This window comes from Colius striatus, chromosome W (genome assembly GCF_028858725.1).
Source record: "Colius striatus isolate bColStr4 chromosome W, bColStr4.1.hap1, whole genome shotgun sequence".
Classification (NCBI taxonomy): domain Eukaryota; kingdom Metazoa; phylum Chordata; class Aves; order Coliiformes; family Coliidae; genus Colius; species Colius striatus.
Window position 1 is genome coordinate 5,235,424 of NC_084789.1, and position 25,285 is coordinate 5,260,708.

The 25,285-nt window shown below is 47.0% G+C and overlaps 1 protein-coding gene across 4 annotated transcripts in view; it reads left to right on the forward strand.

The window, feature by feature from the left end:
- The window catches only part of LOC133628481 (methyl-CpG-binding domain protein 2-like), a 129,942-nt gene that overhangs the window by 78,569 nt on the left and 26,088 nt on the right, over positions 1-25,285 (forward strand). For 3 of the 4 annotated variants that reach the window (XM_062016688.1, XM_062016691.1, XM_062016692.1), the window contains 3 exons: positions 222-399; positions 20,280-20,428; positions 23,596-24,055. In XM_062016688.1, coding sequence (XP_061872672.1) covers positions 222-399; positions 20,280-20,409 — 308 coding nt within the window. In that variant the 3' untranslated portion in view covers positions 20,410-20,428; positions 23,596-24,055. Of the gene's footprint in view, positions 1-221; positions 400-20,279; positions 20,429-23,595; positions 24,056-25,285 lie in introns of those variants that run through there. The other variant, XM_062016689.1, reaches the window with a different exon arrangement.

Genomic DNA, 25,285 nt, shown 5'->3' on the forward strand with positions numbered 1-25,285 from the left:
AGTTTTAGAAAGGAGATGCCTTTTGAAATGTTAACATTCTTAAAGGAGAATTGTGCTATTACAAAGCCATTTTTAAGAACTTGCATTTGACTATTGAGATTATACAGTCATGTATCCAGTGGCAATTGTATGGTGAGTGTACCAAACCTTACAAACTGCAAAGAGCTCTGCCACTGGGCATTACACATGGAACAGTCACTATTCTGTTTCCTTTGCTTTAGGAGTTGGCCCAGGCAACACCACCACCGCCCTGTTATCAGCTGTTGCCAGTGCTCTGCACACTAGTTCTGTCCCTATCACAGGGCAACTCTCTGCAGCTGTGGAGAAGAATCCAGCCATCTGGCTGAATACATCTCAGCCCCTCTGCAAAGCTTTCATAGTCACAGATGATGACATTAGGTAAGTTACTAAATCTTCCCTAAATTGAAAAGCAAGTTAAATTAAAGTAGATTCCTTCTCGCCTCAGCAAAGTCCTGGAGATAAGGGAAGAGAATTGTGAACATCTTTCATGTACCTCTCAGTAACTTGAAAAAAGTAAAACTGGATTTTCTTTTTTTTGTGTGGTGAAAATGGTAATATAAAATATTGTGGTGGTTTTGCCCTGGCTGGGTGCCAGGTGCCCACCAAGTCATTCTATCACTCCCCGTCCTAAACTGGAGAGGGAAGAGAGAAGTATAACAAGAGGTTCGTGAGTTGAGATAAGGTCAGGAAGATCATTCAGCAATTAGAGTCATGGGCAAAACAGACTCGACTTGGCGAAAATGGTTTGATTTATTAATGAACAATCAAAACAAAAAAGGGAGATGAGAAATAAAACCAAATCTTAAAACAACTCCCCCCATCCCTCCTTCTTCGTAAGACTCTCCTTCCTTCCTCCCGAAGCAGTGCAGAGAAATGGGGGTTATGATCACGTCATTACAAATGGACTTTGTCGCTACTTAGGAGGAGGCCTCCTCACACTTCCCACCGCTTGAGTGTGGGGCCCCTCCCAAGGAAGATAGTCCTCCATGAACTTCTCCAACATAGGTCCTTCTCATGGGCTAGAGTTCATACAATAATAGAATCATAGAATGGTAGGGGTTGGAAGGGAACTTCACCAAGCCATGGTGAGAACGCAGGCTGTATCCCTGCAACCCATGCAGGGCAATGGCTGGACTGAGCGCCACCAGCAGCTCTGTGTGAGTATGCCCGGATGGGAGAGACACTGGGTGGGGAGGTGGCCATGGCGCACCTCCTTCCTTGGAGGTCTGCGTTCCTGTGCAGCCTGATCTAGGTGGACCTGCTTTGGCAGGGGGTGTTGGACTTGATAATCTCTAAAGGTCCCTTCCAACCCCTACCATTCTATGATCCTTCAGTGATCTGGAGTGGTTGTTCCTGTAATATAAGTGATATGGCAACTATAGTAGTGGTTACATACAATAGCAGAGTTATTTAACAGCTAATGTTTTACATTTTAAATCACGGGATATTCTCACCCAAAATCAAATCCCCCTGAGGTAGACATCGAACTTCCCCATCCTTGCACATCACCCACCAAGTGCGTCCAGGTCCTTGACCAAAAATAATCCCACAGATGGGTTTGCCTTAGCCCAAGGCAGGACTAACCTAGACTGCCTTCCCTAACATACCTTTTGTGTACCACAGAGATTTTATCCCCTTCTACAGTATGTAAAGTTCTTATTGGGCAGGGCCAGCTCGGTTGACAGATCCCCTGGTTTTGACTAACCAGATAGCCTTTGCTAAGTGTGTATCCCAATATTTGAAGGTCCCACCCCCCATTGCCCTCAATGTGGATTTCAATAATCCATTGTATTATTCAATTTTCCCAGAGCCTGTGCATAATAGGGGATGTGATAAACCCACTCAATGCCATGCTCTTTGGCTCAGGTGTCTATAAGGTTGTTTTGGAAGTATGTCCCATTGTCTGACTCAATTCTTTCTGGGGTGCCATATCACCATAGTTTTTTCTGGTGTTCTGGACAGTGTCATGAGGCACAGGGTATGTTTCCAGCCATCCAGTGGTCGCTTCCGCCATTGTAAGGATGTAGCGCTTGCCATGGTGAGTCTATGGGAGTGTAATGTAATCAATCTGCCAGGCCTTCCCATATTTATATTTCAGCCATTATTCTTCATACCAACAAGGCTTCAATTGTTTGGCTTGATTGTATCACGTCTCACATTCATGGACAACCTGTGCAATGGTGTCCACACCTCAATCACAAGCCCATCTATAGGTGGCATCTCTTCCTTGATGACCTGAGGTGTCACGGGCCCATTGAGCTAAAAATAACTCTCCCTTGTGTTGCCAGTCCAAATCTACCTTCAGTCTTGGCAGCCTTGTCCACCTCCTGGTTGTGCTGATGTTCTTCCTTGCCCCTGGTTCTTGGTTCCGTGAGCATCTACATGGTGCACCTTCACAACCAGCTTCTCCAGCCGAGCAGCGATGTCTTGCCACACTGGGGCAGCTCAGATGGGTTTGCCCTGGCATTGCCAGTTATTCTATTTCCATTGCTGTAGCCACCCCCACAGAGCATTTGCTGCCATCCATGAGTCAGTGTAGAGATAAAGCCTCAGCTATTTTTCTCGTTCAGCAGTGTCTAAAGCCAGCTGGATGGCTTTCACCTCTGTAAACTGACTCCATTCACCCTCTCCTGCGGCTTCTGAAATTTTGCATAGGGAACTCCACACAGCCACCTTCCACCTCCAGTACTTTCCCACAATGCGACAGGACCCATCAGTGAACAGGGTATATCACTTCTGATAATGTTCTCTTTTCAGTTCTTAAAACAGGATATGCCTTAATAGCTAATACAAATAGGTACAATTAAAACTTGAATCTAGATAAAAATCTGTATTGCTTTCTATAATTTGAAAGTTTTGGTTTGTTGTTTTTTTCTAAACACAAATCAGAGAGGTCAATTCATAAAATCATAGAATGGTAGGGGTTGGAAGGGACCTTTAGAGATCATCTAGTCCAACCCCCCTGCAGAAGCAGGTTCACCTAGATCAGGTCGCATAGGAACATGTCCAGGTGGGTCTTGAAGACCTCCAAGGAAGGAGACTCCACAACCCCCCTGGGCAGCCTGTTCCACTGCTCTGTCACTCTCATGGTGAAATAGTTTTTTCTTATGTTTAAGTGGAACTTTTTGTGTTCCAGCTTCATCCCATTACCCCTTGTCCTGTTACTATCTACTATAGAAAAGAGGGATGTCCCAACCTCCTGATACTGACCCTTTAGATATTTATAAATGTTAATAAGATCACCCCTCAATCTCCTCTTGTCCAGACTAAACAGCCCCAGTTCCCGCAGTCTTTCCTCGTATGAAAGATGTTCTATACCCTTGATCATCTTGGTGGCCCTGTGCTGGACTCTCTCCAGCAGTTCCCTGTCCCTCCTGAACTGAGGAGCCCAGAAATGGACACAGTACTGCAGATGAGGCCTCACCAGGGCAGAGTAGAGGGGGAGAAGAACCTTCCTCGACCTACTGGCCGCACTCTTCTTGATGCACCCCAGGATGCCATTGGCCGCCTTGGCCACGAGGGCACATTGCTGGCTCATGTTCGGTTTATTGTCAACCAGGATTCCCAGGTCTCTCTCTGCAGAGCTGCTCTCCAACAGGTCAATCCCCAGTCTGTACTGGTGCATGGCGTTGTTCCTTCCCAGATGCAGGACTCTGCACTTGTCCTTGTTGAACCTCATGAGGTTCCTCTCTGCCCAATTCCCAAGCTAGTTGAGATTCCGCTGAATAGCAGCACAGTCTTCTGGTGCAGCAGCTAGTCCTCCCTCTTTGGTGTCATCAGTGAACTTGCTGAGGGTACACTCTGTCCGCTCATCCAGGTCATGGATGAAGATGTTGAACAGGACTGGCCCCAGAAACAATCCCTGTGGAACTCCACTGGCCACAGGCCTCCAACTCCATTCCGTGTCAGTGATCACCACGCTCTGGGCTCTGACATTGAGACAGCTCTCGATCCACCTCACTATCCTCTCATCGAATCCATACTGCCTGAGCTTTCTGATGAGGACGTTCTGAGAGACAGTGTGAAACGCCTTGCTGAAGTCAAGGTAGATGACATCCGCTGCTCTCCCCTCATCTAGAAAGCTGGTTATGCACTCATAGAAGGCTATCAGGTTGCTCAAACAAGATTTCCCCTTGGTGAAGCCATGTTGACCCCCCCAATAACCATCTTTTCCTTCATTTGTTTAGTGATAACCTTCACGATGAATTGTTCCATCATCTTTGCAAGGATGGAGGTGAGGCTGACCGGCCTGTAGTTTCCCGGGTAGTCTTTCCTGCCCTTTTTGAAGACTGGAGTGACATTGGCCTTTCTCCAGTCCTCAGGCACCTCGCCCGTCCTCCATGGAGAGTGACTTAGCAACCTATCGTGGTTTGGCCCAGCTAGCACAGCAACACCACGACAGTCTCTCGCTTGGTGCCCCCATTCACCCCCACCCTCGTTAGGATGGCGGAGGCCCCAGCGAAATGGGAGTAAAAAAGATAAGCAAGGTTGTTGTGAATTGAGACAAGGGCAGGGAGGGCTCACTGCCAATTATGGTTCTGGGCAAAACAGACTCTAGTACTCGACTTAGAGAGGAAAGTAGGAAAGTTTATTTTACAAGAAACAGAACAGAATAAAAAAAAAAAAAAGGGAGTAGGATGATGAGAAAATTACAACCAGCACTTTAAGATCTCCCTCCCCCATCCCTCCTTTCTTCCCGGGCCCAGCTCACTGCTCCCGATATCTCTACCTCCTCCCCCCACAATGGCTCAGGGGGGCAGGGAGTGGGGAATGTGGTCAGTCTCTCACAGATGGGCTCTGCCGCTTCTGTCTTCTCAGATGAGGACGACTCCTGGCATTCTTCCCCTGCTCCAACACGGGGTTCCTCCCCCGGAACACAGTCCTTAACAAACTTCTCTGGTGTGGGTTGTTCCCAGCAGCTGCGGCTTCTGCCGATACAGGGTCCCTCACACGGGACACAGTCCTTGGTGAATATCTCTGGCTTGGATTCTTCACCGCGGTTGCAGTTTCTGCATTTGCAGGGTCCCTCTCTTGGGACAAGGCCTGCTCCAGCCATAGTCACTGTCCCTGGCTCGGGGCCTTTAATGAAGTGAATCGCTGCCCCTGGTCCGGGGTCAGCTTTAGCAAAATAAGTCTCTGCCCCTGATGTGGGCTCATTATCAAAATGAGTCTCTACCGCTGATGTAGGGTCTTTAAAGAAATGAAAATAAATCTCAGCTTCACCAGTTCTCTCCGTAGAATGCAGGGGAGTCTCTGTTCCAGCACACTTCCTCCTCTCTTTCATCACTGACCTTGGAGTCCGCATGGTTGTTTCTCTCACCGTTCCTACTCTTTGCACCACCACCAGCCAGAAGAAGGAAGAAGGGGCAGAAGAAGGAAAGAAGATGGAGGAAGAAACCTCCCCTTCCGGCTTCTTCTCAAAAAAAGTGATCGTGGAGGCGTCTAATTGGCTCAGCCCCAGAAGTGGGTCTGGCTCTGAGCTGGGGAGAGTTGCGAGCAACTTCTTACAGGAGCCATCTTTACAGCCCCTTCCCCCTTACCAGAAAAGGCTATCATGTCAAACCATGACACAACCACATCAGCCAGTTCTCTCAGTACTCTAGGGTGCATCCCATCAGGACCCATTGACTTATGAGCCTTAAGCTTGGCCAACAAGTCTTTAACCTCTTCCTCTTCCACCCAGGGCAACTCCTCTGCTGTACTGGCCATCCTGTTATCCTTGCTGGACTGGCCTTCCAGAGGGCCAGTCTTGTCTGTAAAAACTGAAACAAAGAAGGCATTCAGTAGTTTGGTCTTCTGTGTATTCTGTCACCAGGGCATTTTATGTGTTTAGTAGCGGGCCCACATTCCCCCTAATCTTTGTTTTACTGCCGATATTCCTGAAAAATGCCTTATTACTTTCCTTTAACTTTCCTGGCTAAATTTAATTTTAGAAGGGCTTTAGCCTTCCTAGTTGCACCCCTGCATGCTCTAGCAATGTTCCTATACTGTTCCCAAGAAGTCAGGCCCTGTTTCCACCTCTCATAGATGGTTGCTTTCTGCCTGAGTTGTCCCAGTAGATTCTTGCTCATCTATGGAGGCCTCCTGCCTCATTTTCCTGCTTTTCTACATGTTGGGATACACTGATCCTGGGCTTGGAGGAAGTGGTGCTTTCAGAATGACTAGCTCTCTTGGGCACTTGTACCTTCTATGATCTTATCCTGTGATATCCGTTCAAGCAGGTATTTGAAGAGGCCAGTTGGGTCGCCTGAAATCCAGAGTCACGGTCCTGCTTTCTGTCCTGCCTCTTCCACATAGGATCTTGAACTCTACCATCTCATGGTTGCTGCAGTCGAGGTTGCATCCACAATCAGACCCTCCTTATTTGTCAGCACCAAGTCCAGCAGCACACCCCTTCTTGTTGGTTCCTCAATCAGCTGTTACAGGAAGCTGTCATCAACAATCTGTAGGAACCTCCTGGACTGCGTGTGCTTGGCTGTGTGGCTATCCCAGCAAATATCAGGGAGGTTGAAGTCCCCCATGAGGACCAGGGACTGTCATCGTGAGGCAGCTCCCAGCTGTTTGTAGAAGGTCTCATCCACATCCTCCTCCTGATCAGGTGGCCTGTAGCAGACTCCTCCAATAATATCACCTGCCTTGCCCTGGCCATTAATTTTTTCCCATAAGCACTCTACTCTCTCCTCATCCCCACCCAGGCACACTTCAATACACATTAATTGCTCTCTCACATAGAGAGCAACTCCACCTCCACGCCTTGTCAGTCTGTCTTTCCTGAACAATACATAGCCCTCCATGGCTGTGCTCCAGTCATGGCAGCTGTCCCACCATGTCTCTGTGACCAGAATGAGGTTGTAGCCTCGCATCCGCACCCACATCTCCAGTTCATCCTGCTTATTCCCCAGGCTGCGTTCATTGGTGTAGAGGCAGCACAGGGGCTTACTCAAACACACAGGTTTCCCTGGGCGGGTGCAGGAGGTTCCTCCCCGGTTTGGTTTTTTCTCAGGGTGATCAGCCTTCTGTATCTCAGCCCAGTGTGCAGATGAAAGGCACTTATCATTGCATTCCCTGTCCTGCCCTGTTTCCCAGCTAGAGGGGACAACTTGTTCTGTTTTGCTTCTCCCCTCACCCCCAAGTCCCTTAGTTTAAAGACCTCTCTATTAAATTTGCTAGTCTACTCCCAAATAATCCAGTGCCTTTACAGGAGAGATGAATCCCATCCCGTCCTATGAAGCTGTAGTCCCCAAGGAAGGATCCCTTGTCAATGTACCCAAATCTTTCCCACCGGCACCAGCCTCTCAGCCAGGAGTTCACTTGGCTGATTTTTCCATTACAGACTCCTTTATCACCAGGGAACAGGATAGAGGATAAAATAACCTGAGCCCCTCTACCTTTTAACTGCTCCCCCAAGAATTTAAAATCCATCTGAATCCTGGAGATGTCATGCCTCATGACATCATTCATATCTACATGGAACACAAGTAGGGGGTAGTAGCCTGCATCCCTGATGAGCCGTGGCACTCAGCCACATCCCTGATCTTGGCCCCAGGCTGGCAGCACACCTCTCTTGACTCCCTACCTGCTCCACAGATGGGTCTCAGTGCCCCTTAGCAGCGAATCACCCACAACAAGCACCCTTTGCCTCTTCCTGTGATGTCCATTACCTACTGCAGGTGGAGCAGCTGATGGGTTGTTTAGCGGGTTTTCCCCTCTTGGAGCTTGCTCGTCGAAGTCCCTTGTCGCCAGTGCCTCATACTTATTTGTAGTGGGCACTCTGGAAGGAGGGCTTTGAAGACAAGACTTTGCCTTTCTTTTTTTTGTAACCAGGGTCCATGACTTATTGGATTCACTGGAGGCTTGCACCTGATTGTGGAAGTCTCCATCTTTCTCCACTTCTTCCCCTCTAATACTACAGAGCCTACTCACAGTTTCCTGCAGCTCTTTCACCAGGCGCTGCAGTTCTTGAACTTGAGGGCACCTGTGACACATTTTTGCCTCAGAGGCATAGGTCCCTAAGCAGTCTAAACACTCCCTGCATTCCACCTGGACTGAAGCTTCTCTACTAGCTGACTCAGTCTGGGTGGATGCATTGACCTTCACCTGGGTTTTGTCCACCTGAGTCCCGGCTTTAGTCCTTAGTTGTTTCAAACATGATTCTCCTTTGAAAGCATTATGCTTTGGAAACTGCTCAGTGTCAAAATTGGGATAGCATATATCAGTTGGCTTGTGAAATAAGGAAATACTATCTAGTATGGGGATCTTAGATACAAGTTGATTGTGTAAGATATTCTTCATCATCATTTTCAACACCTGCCTGGATGCGTTTCTGTGCGACCCGATCTAGGTGGACCTACTTTAGCAGAGGGGTTGAACTAGATGATCTCTAAAGGTCCCTTCCAACCCCTACCATTCTATGATTCTATGATTCTAATTTTCTAGCAGTTCATCATACAATGGGGCCTCTTCAGCACGTCACCTTTTTCTCTGGTGATATTTCCCAGTCTTCACACTCTGGCCAGTTTGTGATCACTTCCAGAATTCCAGGATGACTAGAATTTCCTGTGTGAGCTTGTTGTGTGATCAGTGCAACCCACTTATTCCACGTAGCATCAGTCACATGATGTGTGGAGGAGACTCTCCCTTTGAATATCTAGCTCAGCACTGGCAGTCAGGGTGCCTGAAGGAGTTGTGCTTCTGTGGCAGTCACTTCTGAGGCAGCTTGAACTCCTTCATATGCTGCCAGTATCCCCTTCTCAGTTGGAGTGTATCAGGCCTCGGATCCTCTGTATCCCCAACTCCAGAACCCAAGGGGTCGGCCTGGAGTCTCCCCAGGTGCTCTCTGCCAAAGACTCCAAGTAGGACCATTCTCCCCAGCTGTTGTGTAGAGCATATTTTTAACATTTGGCCCTGTCTGAACTGGTCCAAGTGCCATTGCATGAACAATCTCCAATTTAATTTGTTCAAATACTTGTTTCTGTTTAGGGCCTCATTTAAAATAATTTTTCTTTCCGCGTCACTTGATAGAGAGGGCTCACAATCATACTGCAGTTTGGAATGCGCACTCTCCAAAAACCCACAATACCTAGGAAAGCTTGTGTTTCCTTTTTGCTAGTTGGTGGAGACATGGCCGTGATTTTGTTGATCACATCCACTGACTTGTGACAACGTCCATCTTGCCATTTTATTCCTAAAAACTGGATCTCCCGCACAGGCCCCCTGACCTTACTTCAGTTTATTGCAAAGCCAACCTTCAGCAGAATTTGAATTATTTTCTTCCCTTTCTCAAGAACTTCCTCTGCTGAGTTGCCCCACACAACAATATCTTCAGTGTATTGCAGGTGTTCTGAGGCCTCACCCTTTTCCAGTGCAGCCTGGATCAGTCTATGGCAGATGGTGGGGCTGTGTTTCCACCCCTGGGGCAGTTGATTCCAGGTGTACTAAATGCCCTTCCAGGTGAAAGCAAACTGGGGCCTGCAATGGGCTGCCAATGGAATTGAGAAGAATGTATTAGCAATGTCAATGGTGGCATACCATCTGACTGCCTTGGACTCCAGTTCATATTGGAGTTCCAGCATGTCTGGCACAGCAGCACTCAGCAGTGGCATGACTTCATTCAGGCCACGATAGTCTACTGTTAAACTCCACTCTCCAGTAGACTTTTGCACTGGCCATATGGGGCGTTTAAAGGGTGAGTTTTGCTGATCATCCCTTGGCTCTCCAATTGATGAATCAGCTTATGAATGGGAATCAGAGAGTCATAGTTGGTATGATATTGCCACCGGTGCACTGTTGTGGTTGCAATTAGCACCTGTTCTTTAACCCTCAGCAACCCCACAGCAGAAGGGTCCTCTGAGAAGCCGGGCATGTTAGACAGCTGTTCAGCTTCCTCTTTCTCCAATGCAGCCACACCAACAGCCCTCCGGTACCCTTTTGGGTTCTTGAAATACCCTCTCTTGAGGTAGTTTATGCCCAGTATGCATGGAGCTTCTGGGCCCGTCACTGGGTTATTTGTGCCACTCGTTCCCAGTCAGACTCACTTCAACTTCTTACAGTTAGCTGTTGAGATTCCCCTGTCACTCCAGAAATACAAATGGGTTCTGTCCCTTTATAGCTTGATGGCATCAGCGTACATTGTGCATCAGTATCCACTAGAGCTTTGTACTCCTGTGGATTTGATGTGCCAGGCCAACAAATCCACACAGTCCAATGAACTCAGTTGTCCCTCTCCTCCACCTGGCTGGAGACAGAGCTCCTATAATACTGGCCATGGCAGTCGTCACTCACTTTTTGTGAAAAAGAGCCAGAAGTCCCCTCAAGAGGATCAGAAGTGAGATCAACCCTTCTATTCTGTCTATTCTGTCTATTCAGCCCAGCTGCCTGGCTTCCCTACCCTCCAATTCCAAGCCATGGGCCCTACCATTCCAGTATTGGAGCAGCCAGGTAATAATAGAATCATACAATGGCAGGGTTGGAAGGGACCTTTAGAGATATGCTAGTTGCTATTATTGCCGAGGGAGACCAAAGGTAACATGGTCATCATATTTACTAGTAAATGCATGCACAAATTGTTTTGGACGATGATGTTTCCAAATCATTGTGTGATTAGGCATCAAGATTGTCAGTCGTCCCAAACTGCATGGTCCCCCTTGTGATCTCGAGGGTATTCCAGGCCATGCCTGGTCCCCACAAATCAGAAAAATTCCCTTTGGTAACTGTATAGGCACAAGACTAGACCAAAATCCATTTTTTACTCCTGATCAAAAAAAAAAATCCTTTACCAATGAGTCCAAAATACAAACCACTTCCCACAAACCTTCTTCACTCTTTTTGGTTTTTTGTTTTTTGTTTTTTTTAATGTGTCACTGACTTCTCAATGCCAAAATATTCTGTTCTTCCAAGTTCCATTCCTGACACCTAAAACACCTTAGAAAGTTTCCACTGTAAGAAAACCACTATCCATCATCACATTTATAGCAAAATGCATAACATCACGGCCAACAGTTTTTACATTCGCTGAGGCAATGGATTGAGGATGGAAAGGATGAGCCCAGCGATCCGTGAGGGCTGATCCGTGATGTCGGCGCGCGGCGAGGGGAGTGCGCTCCGGAGAAACTTAACGGGCGCGGGAAGCGGCTGCGCGGCGGCGGCTGCGGATAGAAGGGGCGGGGAGGGGTCTGGCTCACTCCGTGCCGTCCCCGGCACCGACGGCGCAGTCGGTATTACTCTCTCCTGCGTTTTCTTTTTCTTTGTCTCCCCTCGCGTGCCCGATGGTGCCCAGTCTAACATGGGGTCGCGCCCCCCCACTCTCCCCTGATCATTCTGCACCGCACCCCCGCCCGACTCCGCCCGCTCGGCATTCCCCGTCCGCATCCTCTGCAACTCGTCCCAGGGGTAACCCGGCGGGCTGGACTCGACTGGGAAGCAGCTCTCCCGCGGGGACTCTGCTCCGGGGCCGCTCCCCTCACTCTCCTCGTCGCTGTCAAGTCCATCACATTCCACGTCCCCATACAGTGACGGACCCGTCTGCGTCCCCAGATTCTCCACTTCCACGCTCATTTGAGCCTCCTGATTGCTATAAACTCTCTCCTCTGTCTGCGCTTTCCGCCCCTCCCCCCGGATAGCTTCCTGCGCCGAAAACCAGAACTGTTTCTCCTCTGCTGCCTTAGACAGAGTCCTCTTAATCTCCCCCCTCGCTTTAAGATACTGATCCATCCCCTTGGTCCCCGCTAAGGCAGCCTGTAACATCTCTTCCTCTTTCAGCCGACTGAAACCCTCACTCCCTGCCCCCTCCCGAGCCGTTCAGGGGGGAGGAGGTAAAAACAGCGGGATCAGGGCTCTGAGCCCGGGAAGAGGGGAGGTGTGGCAAGAAAGTGTTCTTAAAAAGGCTGGTCGGACTCTCCATTGTTGTACTACTCTGTGTTGTTTTATTTTTGGTTATGTTTTGAGGTTTTAAGGTTATGTTTTAGTTGATGTTGCATTAAATTATTTTCTGTTTTCTTCCCCAAGCCGAGTAGCCTGGTCTGTTTTGTCCTGAACCTTAAGCAGCAATTAAGCTCTCCCTGCCCTTTGGCAGTTCTCAGTCTCTTTGGTACTTGAGGCTAATCGTGGTCTTTTGTTCCCTGATGGGCCTAAACCAGGACATCCCCTCATCTAGCCAGCTGAGTGACACTCTTAAAAACAATTTTTGCAACCCTAACCAAGATATGAACCATGTTCAGGAGACTTATCAATAAAACCACAATGGCTGGAACATCTCAAGTTTATTCGGAATTGTCAAAAGGTATTGGAATTAACTTGAAGGAGTAAGGGAAGATAGAGGAGTTGGAGAAATTATGCCCCCATGTCTTCCCTATGGATTGGGTGTCATTATTATTAATGAGTTCTAAGAGAAAGCACCCAAGGTGTGGGAATGACAACAAAGCAGTGTACAAATACCAGCCTAACTTCGTAACCAGTGATACAACCATATCATAAGTCAGTGTCACCCAGTATGTCAGAATGATAGTCTTCATCCCTTTTCCACAGATGATAAACATCACAATGAATACATAGTTCATATAAGAATTTATATAACACCACCATATGAGCTGTCGTGGTTTTGCCCAGCCGGGAACAAAGAGCCACGAGGGTGCTCACTCACTCCTCCCCTCCCGGTGGAGTGGGAAGGGGAACCAGAGAAAAAGGAGAAAAACCCGTGTAGGTTGAAATAAGAGCGGTTTAATAGAACAACAATAAGAATGAACAGGTTCAGGGGGAAAAAAGGAACAGTTTTAACAGTATACGAGGGGAATATACAAAAGGAATGGCGCGTGCCGCGGCTGCTCACCACCCAGGACCCGACGCGACTCCCCCTCCGACCGGTAGCCCCGCCTCTGCTCCCGAAACCCCGCCCCCGACTAGCTCCCTGCTTCTAGGTACTGGGCATGATGTCAGTATGGTATCGAATACCTGTTGGCCAGCCCAGGTCAGCTGCCCATGCTGTGCCCCTTCCTACTTCCTCATCAAAGTTAACTCTATCCTAGCCAAAACCAGGACATTCCACCCCTTATTCTATACCATCTACATCATGCCTAGTTTCACAATATACAACATCTGAGCACCATATTTCCTCTTCCTGAAAAAATAGGGGCACACACAGAGAAGTATATCATTCCCTCAGTTTATAGGCCACCCCCCTAACATTCCTGTTAAGTCCATTTGGCCGTTTAGTTCATAACGTCAGGTCTTATTCATCATAAATCTTTCACAGCAGGGCAGATGGGGTATGTGTGGGATAGGTCACTGCATGCAGTATCAGGATTTTGCAGTTGGTCTTTTAGGTGTGTCTTATCTGTAAGTTGAAAGCACTGATCTTGAGGACGTCACTGGGCACCAATTCACATTCTGCTATTCTGTATCTTGCTTGTCCATGTCCATCTTTCGGTGATCTGGGTGGTCCTTACTGTAGTGTCAGTGATATGGCATAGAGCAACTATGGTAATGACGACATACAACAACAATGTTATTTAACAACTAACATAATACAATTTGATTCAACGAATTCACAGGCTAGTCTCACCCAAAATCAATTTTCCTTGAGGTACACACTGGGTTGTCCCATCCTTACACATCACCCACCAAGTGTACCCAGGTCCCTGAGCAAAAACAATCCCATGAATGGGTTTACCTTTACCCAAGGTAGGACTCACCCATACTGCTTTCCCTAACAGATCTTTCACGTGCACTACAGGGACTTTATCCCCTTCTACAGTATGTAAAAGTTCCGATTGGGCAGGGCCAGCTCTGTTCACAGATCCTCTGGAGTTGACTAGCCAGGTGGCCTTTTCTAAATTTGTGTCCCAATGTTTGAATGTTCCACCCCCCATCGCTCTCAGTGTGGTCTTCAATAGTCCATTGTGTCGTTCAACTTTTCCTGAGGCTGGTGCATGATAGGGGATGTGATAAACCCATTCAATGCCATGCTCTTTGGCCCAGGCATCTATGAGGTTGTTCCTGAAGTGCGTCCCATTGTCTGACTCAATTCTTTCTGGGGTGCCATGTCGCCAGAGGACTTTCCTTTCAAGGCCCTGGATGGTGCTCCGAGCGGTGGCATGAGACACAGGATACGTTTCCAACCAGCCGGTGGTCGCCTCCACCATTGTGAGCACATGTCGTTTGCCCTGGTGAGTCTGTGGCAGTGTGATATAATCAATCTGCCAGGCCTCTCCGTATTTATATTTCTGCCATCGTCCTCCATACCATATGGGCTTCCACCGCTTGGCCTGTCTGATTGTAGCACACGTCTCACACTCATGGACAACCTGTGCAATGGCATCCAAGGTTAAATCCACCCCTCGATCACGAGCCCATTTATAGGTGGCATCTCTGCCTTGATGACCTGAGGTGTCATGGGCCCACCGAGCTAAAAATAACTCCCCCTTGTGTTGCCAGTCTAAATCTATCTGAGCTGCTCCAATCTTTGCAGCCTTGTCCACTTGCTGGTTATGCAGATGCTCTTCAGAGGCCCTGTTCTTAGGTATGTGGGCATCTACATGGCGCACTTTCACAACCAGCTTCTCCAGCCGAGCAGCAATGTCTTGCCATATCCGGGCAGCCCAGATGGGCTTGCCCCATCGTTGCCAGTTGTTCTGTTTCCATTGCTGCAACCACCCCCACACAGCATTTGCTGCCATCCACGAGTCAGTGTAGAGATAAAGCCTTGGCCAGTTTTCTCGTTCAGCAATGTCTAAAGCTAACTGGATGGCTTTTACCTCTGCAAACTGGCTCGATTCACCCTCTCCTTCTGCAGCTTCTGAAACTTTGCGTAGGGGGCTCCACACAGCTGCCTTCCACCTCCGATGCTTCCCCACAAGACGACAGGACCCATCGGTGAACAGGGCATACTGCTTCTCATCTTCTGGAAGTTCCTCGTATGATGGGGCCTCTTCAGCACGGGTTGCCTCCTTTTCTGGTGATATTTCACTGTCTTCACACTCTGGCCAGTTCGTGATCAGTTCCAGAATTCCAGGGCGGCTAGAACTTCCTACACGAGCTCGTTGTGTGATCAATGCGATCCACTTACTCCATGTAGTATCAGTTGCATGATGTGTGGAGGAGGCCCTCCCTTTGAACATCCAGCCCAGCACTGGCAGTCGGGGTGCTAGGAGAAGTTGTGTTTCTGTGCCGATCACTTCTGATGCAGCTTGAACCCCTTCGTATGCCGCCAGTATCTCCTTCTCAGTTGGAGTGTATCGGGCCTCGGATCCTCTGTATCCCCGACTCCAGAATCCAAGGGGTCGGCCTCGACCCTCCCCAGGTGCTCTCTGCCAAAGACTCCAAGTAGGGCCATTCTCTCCAGCTGCGGTGTAGAGCACATTTTTAACATCTGGTCCTGTCCGGACTAGCCCAAGTGCCATCGCATGAACTATCTCCTGTTTAATTTGTTCAAAACTTTGTTGCTGTTCAGGACCCCATTCAAAATCATTTTTCTTCCGTGTTACGTGGTAGAGAGGGCGCACAATCATACTGTAATTTGGAATATGCATCCTCCAAAAACCCACAACACCTAGGAAAGCTTGTGTTTCCTTTTTGCTAGTTGGGGGAGACATGGCTGCAATTTTGTTGATCACATCTATTGGGATATGGCGACGTCCATCCTGCCATTTTACTCCTAAAAACTGGATCTCCTGCGCAGGCCCTCTGACCTTATTTCGTTTAATGGCAAAACCAGCCTTCAGAAGAATTTGAATTATCTTCTTTCCCTTCTCAAGAACTTCCTCTGCTGAGTCACCCCACACAACAATGTCATCAATGTATTGCAGGTGTTCTGGGGCCTCGCCCTTCTCCAGCGTGGCCTGGATCAGTCCATGGCAGATGGTGGGGCTGTGTTTCCACCCCTGGGGCAGTCGATTCCAGGTATACTGAACCCCTCTCCAAGTGAAAGCGAACTGGGACCTGCACTCTACTGCCAAAGGAATTGAGAAGAATGCATTGGCAATATCAACGGTGGCATACCATTTGGCTGCCTTGGACTCCAGTTCATATTGGAGTTCCAGCATGTCCGGCACAGCTGCGCTCAGCGGTGGCGTGACTTCATTCAGGCCACGATAGTCTACTGTCAGTCTCCACTCTCCAGTAGACTTTCGCACTGGCCAAATGGGACTGTTAAAGGGTGAGCGAGTTTTGCTGATCACCCCTTGGCTCTCCAGTTGGCGAATCAACTTATGAATGGGAATCACTGAATCTCTGCTGGTGCGATATTGCCGCCGGTGCACTGTTGTGGTCGCAATTGGCACCTGTTGCTCCTCAACCTTCAGCAAACCCACAACGGAAGGGTCCTCTGAAAGGCCAGGCATGCTGGATAGTTGTTCAATTTCCTCTGTCTCCACTGCAGCCACACCAAAGGCCCACCGGTACCCTTTTGGGTCCTTAAAATACCCTCTCTTAAGGTAGTCTATGCCCAGGATACACGGAGCTTCTGGGCCTGTTACAATGGGGTGTTTGTGCCACTCATCTCCAGTTAAACTCACTTCAGCTTCTAACAAGGTTAGCTGTTAAGATCCCCTGTCACTCCCGAAATACAAACAGATTCTGTCCCTTTACAACTTGATGGCATCAGAGTGCACTGTGCTCCAGTATCCACTAAAGCCTTGTACTCTTGTGGGTTTGATGTGCCAGGCCATCGGATCCACACTGTCCAATAAACTCGGTTGTCCCTCTCCTCCACCTGGCTGGAGGCAGGGCCTCCCTAGTACTGGCCATGGCAGTCATTGGATACTTTTTGTAGAAAAGAGCTAGAAGTCCCCTCGAGGGGACTAGAATAGAGCTCAACACTTCTATTCTGTCTAGGGAGTTGCTCACTGGAAACTGGAGCAGCATCTTTCCAAGAGAAATTGCTCCTTGTAGCGGTTTTTCCCCGTAGCTGCCGTGCCCGTGCCCTTAAGGCCGAAGTAGGTTGCCCATGCCACTTGTTCATGTTCTCTCCCTGGTCCCGCAGGTAAGACCACAAAGCACCTCGTGGTGTGTGCCCTCTATATTCCCTCTCTTGAACAGAGGGACATCTACTAATGGCTGAAGTACGGACTCGGGCAGGTGGAGTGCGGGACATATCTTCTTTGAATTGGTGGAACTCTTTTGACATTTTATCTACAGCCGAGACAACAGCCTGTAGGGAGGAAGACAGACTTTCTTCATATTGCCGAAGTTGAACACCCATTTCCCCCACTGTTTTCCCCTCACCTTCTTTCCAGGAGATGACTGCCAATGAATTAGCATAAGATGATGGTGCACTCTGCAGAAATCTTCGCCACATAGACTGTGTGCACTGGACCTCATCTGGGTCTGTTGGTAACTGCTCATTATGAATCATTTCCCGGACAGCTAACTCCCTCAGGTACTGGATACCTTTGTCCATTGTGGTCCACTTGCCTGGGTGGCATATGATATCTTCTTTGAAGGGGTATCTTTCCCTCACACCAGACAAAAGCCTTCTCCAGAGGCTGAGGACTTCTGTCTTCCTTCCAATCGCCTTGTCAATGCCGCCATCCCGGGACAGAGAGCCCAGCTGCCTGGCTTCCCTGCCCTCCAAGTCCAAGCTGTGGGCCCCATTCTCCCAGCATCGGAGCAGCCAGGCAACAAGGTGCTCGCTTGGGTGGCGACTGTAATCTTTTTGCACTTCTCGCAGTTCGCTCAGGGACAAGGATCGGGTGATTATCTCTGGCTCTGGCTCTGACTCTTCCTCCCGTTCCCGTGATGATACTGGTTCATCTTCATCCCTCACAAGGCGAACTGATTTTTTTATGTGTTTCCTTTTCTGGACAGGAGCAACTGACACTGCCACAGGTTGATCCTCTGATTCAGAATCAGTGTCTGCTGTTGGAGTTAGGGCAGCAACAGCATCAGTTGCCTCAGTTTGAATAGCCACAGTGGTTGCTAGGGTGGCATTCCTAATCTGTACAAGTAAAAAACTCTTCCAATACCGGTTCATATTCTTCTGTATATCAATCCCTCCATAGCTGCCCAACCTCATAACAGTCTGGAAAACACATTTCACAACTCTACCCAAGAAAAACACCCTACCTGGGGAACAGAGCAATAAAACCACAATGGCTGGGACATCCCAAGTGCGTTCGGAATTGTCAAAAGCTATTGCAGTTAACTTGAATGAGTAAGGGAGGATGGAAAAAATGGAAAAATTACGTCCCTCCATTTTTCCCATGAACTGAGTGTCACTAGTGTCACTACCTTCTGAAAATAAATGTCCAAGTTGCAGAAATGCCAACCCAGTCATGTACAAGTATTGGCCTAGCTCCATACCCAGTGACACAACCATGCCATAAGCCAGTAACAACCAGTACATCAGAACGAGTGCTTTTGTCCCTTTTCCAAAGGACATAAACACTATCAGAGAGAATACATAGTGCATATGACAAATTATGGGCCAACAGCAGTTAAGCAAATCCATCAACATTGTGACAATTGTTTCAGCCTACTGTGTCTTATTTCAACCCCGCGGGCCCCACGTTGGGCGCCAAATATGTCGTGGTTTTGCCCAGCCGGGAACAAAGAGCCACGAGGGTGCTCACTCACTCCTCCCCTCCCGGTGGAGTGGGAAGGGGAACCAGAGAAAAAGGAGAAAAACCCGTGTAGGTTGAAATAAGAGCGGTTTAATAGAACAACAATAAGAATGAACAGGTTCAGGGGGAAAAAAGGAACAGTTTTAACAGTATACGAGGGGAATATACAAAAGGAATGGCGCGTGCCGCGGCTGCTCACCACCCAGGACCCGACGCGACTCCCCCTCCGACCGGTAGCCCCGCCTCTGCTCCCGAAACCCCGCCCCCGACTAGCTCCCTGCTTCTAGGTACTGGGCATGATGTCAGTATGGTATCGAATACCTGTTGGCCAGCCCAGGTCAGCTGCCCATGCTGTGCCCCTTCCTACTTCCTCATCAAAGTTAACTCTATCCTAGCCAAAACCAGGACATGAGCATATAAACCAACATTATGACCAGCAACTATTTAACTAATATAAGAAATGTATAACAACTAGTTTGTTTTAGCACACTCTGTCCTATTTCAACCCTGTCATTGTTTTGCCCAGCTGGGAACAATGAGCCGTGAGGTTGCTTGCTCACTCCTCTCCCTCCTGGCAGAACAGGGAGGGGAACTGGCAGAAAAAGGGAAAAAAACCACGTAGGTTGAAATAAGAACAGTTTAATAGAAAAAAAAACAAGTTAAGGAGAAACAGTTATAACAATAAATGAGGGGATATACAAAGGGAATGGTGCGTGCTGCAGTTGCTCACCACCTGGGACCCAACACAGTTGCTCCAGACAGACAACTGAATCCTCAGTTTTGAAGTGCCCCTTCCGGCTAGCTCCCCACAATATATACTGGGCATGACATCAGTATGGTATTGAATGCCCGTTGGCCAGCCTGGATCAACTGTCCAGGCTGAATCCTTTCCTAGTTTCTATAAAAATTAACCCTATCCTGGCCAAACCCAGTTTCTTGTAAAAGTTAACCCCATCCCAGCCCCAACCAGTACAGACACGGAGTTGGTTCTTTGAACACTTAGAAACCTACTCAGTGGCCCATCATCCTGTAAAGGTGCTCCTGGTATACACACTCTTACACTGGGAAAGAGGGAGATTACCTCACAATTTGCCTTTACAATATTCATGACAGGGATATCCTGCTGTGATTTTCAGTGATCTACCCTGAAATGTCTCTGTCAAAAAAAAAAAAAAAAGAAAGAAAAAAAAGACATTCTGACAAAGACAGTCAGAGAGAAAATGCTCCATTAACTTTCTATTTGATTTCTCAAGTATCTAATCTGAGAGTGGAAGGTGATGTGTCACATTCAATCCTTCTGCCTATGTATGAGGGAAAGTAAACTGTGCATGCTAAACCAGAGAGGATTCTGGCTTGGTGTGCTCTCAGCTTTCCTGCCCAGCACTGCTAGTGTGCCTGGACATGTCTAAAGGGAACAGAACTAGTCAATAGGATTTGGAGAGGTAGTTGATGTCCCATGCCTATCAGTGCTTAAGAGGCATTTGGACAATACCCTTAACAACAGGCTTTTTAGTGAATCCTAAAGTGGTCAGGATCATTGTAGATCCCTTCCAAACTGGAACTATTCTACTGTATTCCATTTGAAGTGAAAATAAGTGTTGAGAAACCAGTCCTTAGTCATTGTTTATGCTAGTGTTATGCTCCCATCCTACTAGTACACTTGAAGGACTGATGTTTTTTTCCCTTTCTTCCCTTCTCTCCCTTCAGAAAACAAGAAGAACGGGTGCAACAAGTGCGTAAGAAACTGGAGGAGGCACTAATGGCAGACATTTTGTCACGAGTGGCTGATGCAACAAAAGATATAGATGTAGAAATGGATAATGGAGATGAAGCATAAAAAAAATTAAATAAACCAGGTGAGTGAGATCTCCTGGAGGCCCACTCTGAGATGTACTTGGCTCAGCTACTGGGGATCCCTCAGCAGTCTTTTGGTGAGCAGTGGTGGATTGCCCATAAGCATTCCTGCTTCTCCCTTCACCCATGTTAGTGGACAGGCTCAGTATCAGCAGAATATCAGGGTCATTCTGCATATGTAGACGTGAACATCCTCACACTAAATGCTACACAGATCACCAGGGAGGAAGAAACAGTGGTTTTTATCCTTTACAGAAAATTCCAGTCTCTAGGAAACCATTGCAGGTTATGGTGGTTTAGCCCTGGCCAGATGCCCACCAAATTGTTCTATTACTCTCCTTCCAAAACTGGACAGGGGAGGGAGATATAACGAGAGATTTATAAGTTAAGGATAGGGAGATCACTCAGCAATTAGTGTCACAGGCAAAACAGACTCAGAGAGAAAAAAACTTTGATTTATTAATGAACAATCAGAACAGAGCAGGGAGATGAGAAATAAAACCAAATCTTAAAACACCTCCCCCCATCCGGGGACTCTCCCTCCTCCCCCACCTAGTGGCACAGAGGGATAGGGGATGGCGGTTGTGGTCAGTTCATTACACATGGACTTTGCCACTGCTTCTTCTCAAGGGGAAGCCTCCTCACACTTCCCACTGCTAAAGTGTGGGATCCCTCCCATGGGAGATAGATAGTCCTCCATGAACTTTTCCAACGTGGGTCCTTCCCATGGGCTACAGTTCTTCACGAACTGCTCTGGCATGGGTCCTTCCTACAGGGGGCAGCTCTTCACACAATGTCCAAATGTGGGTCATACACGAGAATAGTCCTTCAGGTACAGACTGCTCCAGCATGGGTCCCTCACAGGATCACAAGTTCTGACAGCAAATCTGCTCCCTGGCATGGGCTCCTCTCCCCACAGACTCCCAGGTCCTGCCAGGAACTTGCTTCAGGGTGGGCTTCCCACAAAGTCACAGCCTTCATCAGGTATCCACTTGCTTCAGTGTGGAGTCCTCCATGGGATGCGGGTGGATCTCTGCTCCCCCGTGGACCTCCATGTGCTGCAGGTGGACAGCCTGCCTCACCATGGTCTTCACCACAGGTCACAGGGGAATCTTTCTTCCAGAGCCTAAGCACCTCCTCTGACCTTGGTGTCTGTGGAGATATTGTTCTCACATTCTCACTCCCTGTTGTTGCTGCAGTTTAGCAACTGCACAGCAACTTCTTCCCCTTCTCAAATACTTTATTCACAGAGGTGTTACCTCCATCACTAATTGGCCAGGCCTTGGTCAGCTGTGGGTCCATCTTAGAATTGACTGGCATTGGCCCTATCAGCTACAGAGGAAGCCTCTGGTAGCTCTTTGTTTAAAGAAGCCACCCCTGTAGCCCCCTGCTACCAACACCTGGTCCAGACAGAACCACTACACAGGTATATTTTCTGGCACATAATACTTGATGTGAAACTGGGGTAAAGCAATCAAAGTAACTGGCATTTTTCTTCAAACTTTAATTTAGTAAAATTAAAAAACAAGTTCTTGAAACTTTTCTATTTATTCTTAAATGAGTAATACCTCTACAAATTAATTTTCCAAGGCATCTTCTTGTATCTTATGCTTGTTTACAGTACTGATCTGTGCATTTGCCAAATGCTTTCTCAAAAAATATTTTTTTTAAATCCTCTGCAGAATAATGGTAATTCATTCTCTTGTTTCCATTGAGCTCGTATTGCTCATTTATGAAAGTGCACAGCTTTGAGGTCTGTCCTTTTCATGAGGAGTTATCTTAAGTTTTAACAACTAAGAATTCTGTCTAATTTTAAAGGATTTTTTTTTTTTTTTGTTCTGGAGTTACTACCTGGTTTTGGTTGATACAAAGGAGTTCACTTCTATGTGACTATGAATACCATGTTTAGATCACTTGTAACCATAGGATGACAGTTTCCAGGCTGTGACCTGCTTTGGCAAGGCTGATGAGCATTCAAACTGGTAACATGGAGTGGTAATTCCATGGCATTTTGGCTCCTCCCTATATGAAGAATAAAGGCTGGTACAGCCAGCAGCAGGATCTGAACTGCTCCCTAGGTTACTGCTCCAGGGTGTGTTGCTTGAGTAAATTGTTATAATTAGAAACAAAATGTACTTAGAATGTATCCACCAGCCCCTGAATACTCATGTTCCTAATGCTCAGTCATTTTTATTATTTATAGTGTCAGTGAAGCAGAAAGGGAAATTTGATCTTGGGGACAAGGACTATTTGCCCAGTGGTGTTTCCTGGCCAGTAATCTTGATGTTTTTCAGGCTACTGCAGTCTCTTAATTAAGCTACAGCTATTTACCGTTAAACTCTTAAACCCTGAGTATTTCTCCTATAAAAGTCTAATTATGGCTAAGTGTAAAGGAAGTCAGGAAAGAATATTGATTTAAGATGTGAAAATTCAAACCTTTTGCCATTTCAGAATCAAATTGTCATTTTGAATTTTTGTATTTACAATAATTATTTTGTAATGGAGTCCTAAATCTATTGATAGAAGTGGGTATTTTTGCACTGGAACTGTAGCTCTCTGCAGAAATCAATCAGATCAGAAGACCTTGAGCTTCATCAACTTGTGAACTCATTGCCTGATTCCTTGTCCATAGCTATGTTGGCTCTATAAAACTGCCTTTTTTTTGCCTTAGTGGCTTTAATTACAGACTTGAACAAGATTTTGGAGTAAGTGGATTAGTTAATGCAAAACAGCTTGAAAGATGCAAGATTTGTTTGGTTTTTTTTTCTTTTCCTTTATACAGACTAACATTCCAGAATGATTTTTTATATTATGAAACTTTTGATGAGCACGTTACGCTATATTTAAACCCCCAAGAATTCAAGCAGTGGTTTAGGGCTGTGACGGAGTTTGGTGACAAGCTGGGTGCTCTGCCAGGAGGTGTGTGGTGTCAGGCTGAATGTTAACAGCACCTTGTGTACATAGATTGGGCTTGGTGCAGAAGTAAGTAGGTACCTGTGGGACTCAACACTGGAGTAGGTACTCACATTGTATTAATTCTTTGTTACCCATTGATGAGCTATTGATGATGTGTGCTTAATACAGCACTGGAACCCAGCCTAACTGCTCCAATCAATGCGACCACTAGCCTCTACTTTTCCAAAAGGGATTCTTTCTGTCTCTCTTACAGGTACTTTTAACTGACTTATCCCAGGAAGAACTTCCTAAAAGACAGAAGCACTTTCTCCTTCAGTCTTTCATTATAAGAAACAGACCCATGCACATTTATATAGCTTTCTAATAGCATTAAAACCAATGCCTTTTTAGACTTCTATTTTTGATGTCTATATCTTATTTGAAAAGCAACTTTATTTTGTGTCCTATGACTTAAAGTCCTTTTTTAAGTATAGAATGTTACCCTTAATCTAAAGATGAGCTTTTGATGCCAGGTTGTAAACCTACTGGAATTATATTGCCTTTACTAAATATTTGTTTTTCCTGTGGTTTTTTAGTAAGAATGGATCAGGAGAACAAAATGATTTCCCAATTGAAGATTATTGTCACTCTGTGTATATAAACAGATTTTTATACCTATGGGTGAAAACACTTGTACATTCTTCTGTCATCACTGTAAAGATAAATAAATTATTATATTCCAAGCAGTTGAAAACTTGTGGTGATATGGATAGAGTGAGCATCGAATGTCCCTGTTTTGGTGTTCCCTTGGCCAGGGGCTGGATAGAGGTTTATCAACAAGTGCTGTCTTTGCCCTGAGCGCTGCCTCGGAAGATCTGCCTGAGCTGGGGAGCACTTCTGAGTTTTCAGCTGTGGCAAAGTACAATTGCACATTTCCTCTGAGAAAGAAGACTGCTAAAAATAAGCAACCCGCATGACTTAGAGATCAGCTTTGAGGTTGAAGTGAGAGTGTAGAGCAAGCAGGATGGCCCATGGCGCAGCAAAGGTCTTGCTGGGTCTTGCACAGTTAATCACAAACCTCAGAAAGAATAAAAGAGCTGAGCAACCTTGCTTGACTTCCTGGGAGATTTAAAAGACTGAATTGCCTGGCAGATGAGAGTAGTTACAAGGTTAGAACAACATCTGCTTCTCCCTGGCTGCTAACATCTGGTACCACTCTGCAGCTCCCAGAAGAAGAGCACAGCATGGTCAGAAGAGGGAAAGGGAGAGACAGGTGATTTTACTGTGGGATTCCTGGGATGGAATAGGCTGGGAATCAAAACAAAATTGTAATTTTTCAAAAGCATCTGCCATCAGATTATAATTGGGCAGAATGAAGGAGGATAAAGGATCTGGTCTTTTCCAGCCTGGTCACAGATTGGGCAACAATCAGACACTCTCCTCAAGAAAAGAATGGAGCCCATTACAGACAGGCTTCTGTGACGTTGGGAAGAAGCTCTGTTCCTGACAAATTATCCTTATTTGGTAAATTCCATGAAGATTGCTGGTTAGGAATGGATGTATGCTGCCCTACCTCATAACTTTTCAGAACACAAGTTAAGACTGTGACAGAAAACTTAGAAAGTAGAACTTGAGTGAAGAGGAATGAAAACACATTGCCATTTGTGGTGATTTGACCCTGGATGGATGCCAGGTGCCCACCACACTGCTCTATCACTCACCTTCTCAGCAAGCCAGGGAGGGGAGAAAATGAGAGTCTTCTGCGTTGAGATAAAACCAGTTTATTAAAGAAGCAGCAAAGCCACACGTGCGAGAAGCAAAGCAAAAGCAGATAAATCTGTTACTCTCTACTTCCCATCAGCAGCGATGTCCGGCCACCTCCCAAGAAGCAGGGCTTCGGTACGCGTAATGGTTGCTTTTGGAAGGCCAAAAATGAATCTTGCCCCCCCCCTTCCTGCTCCTCT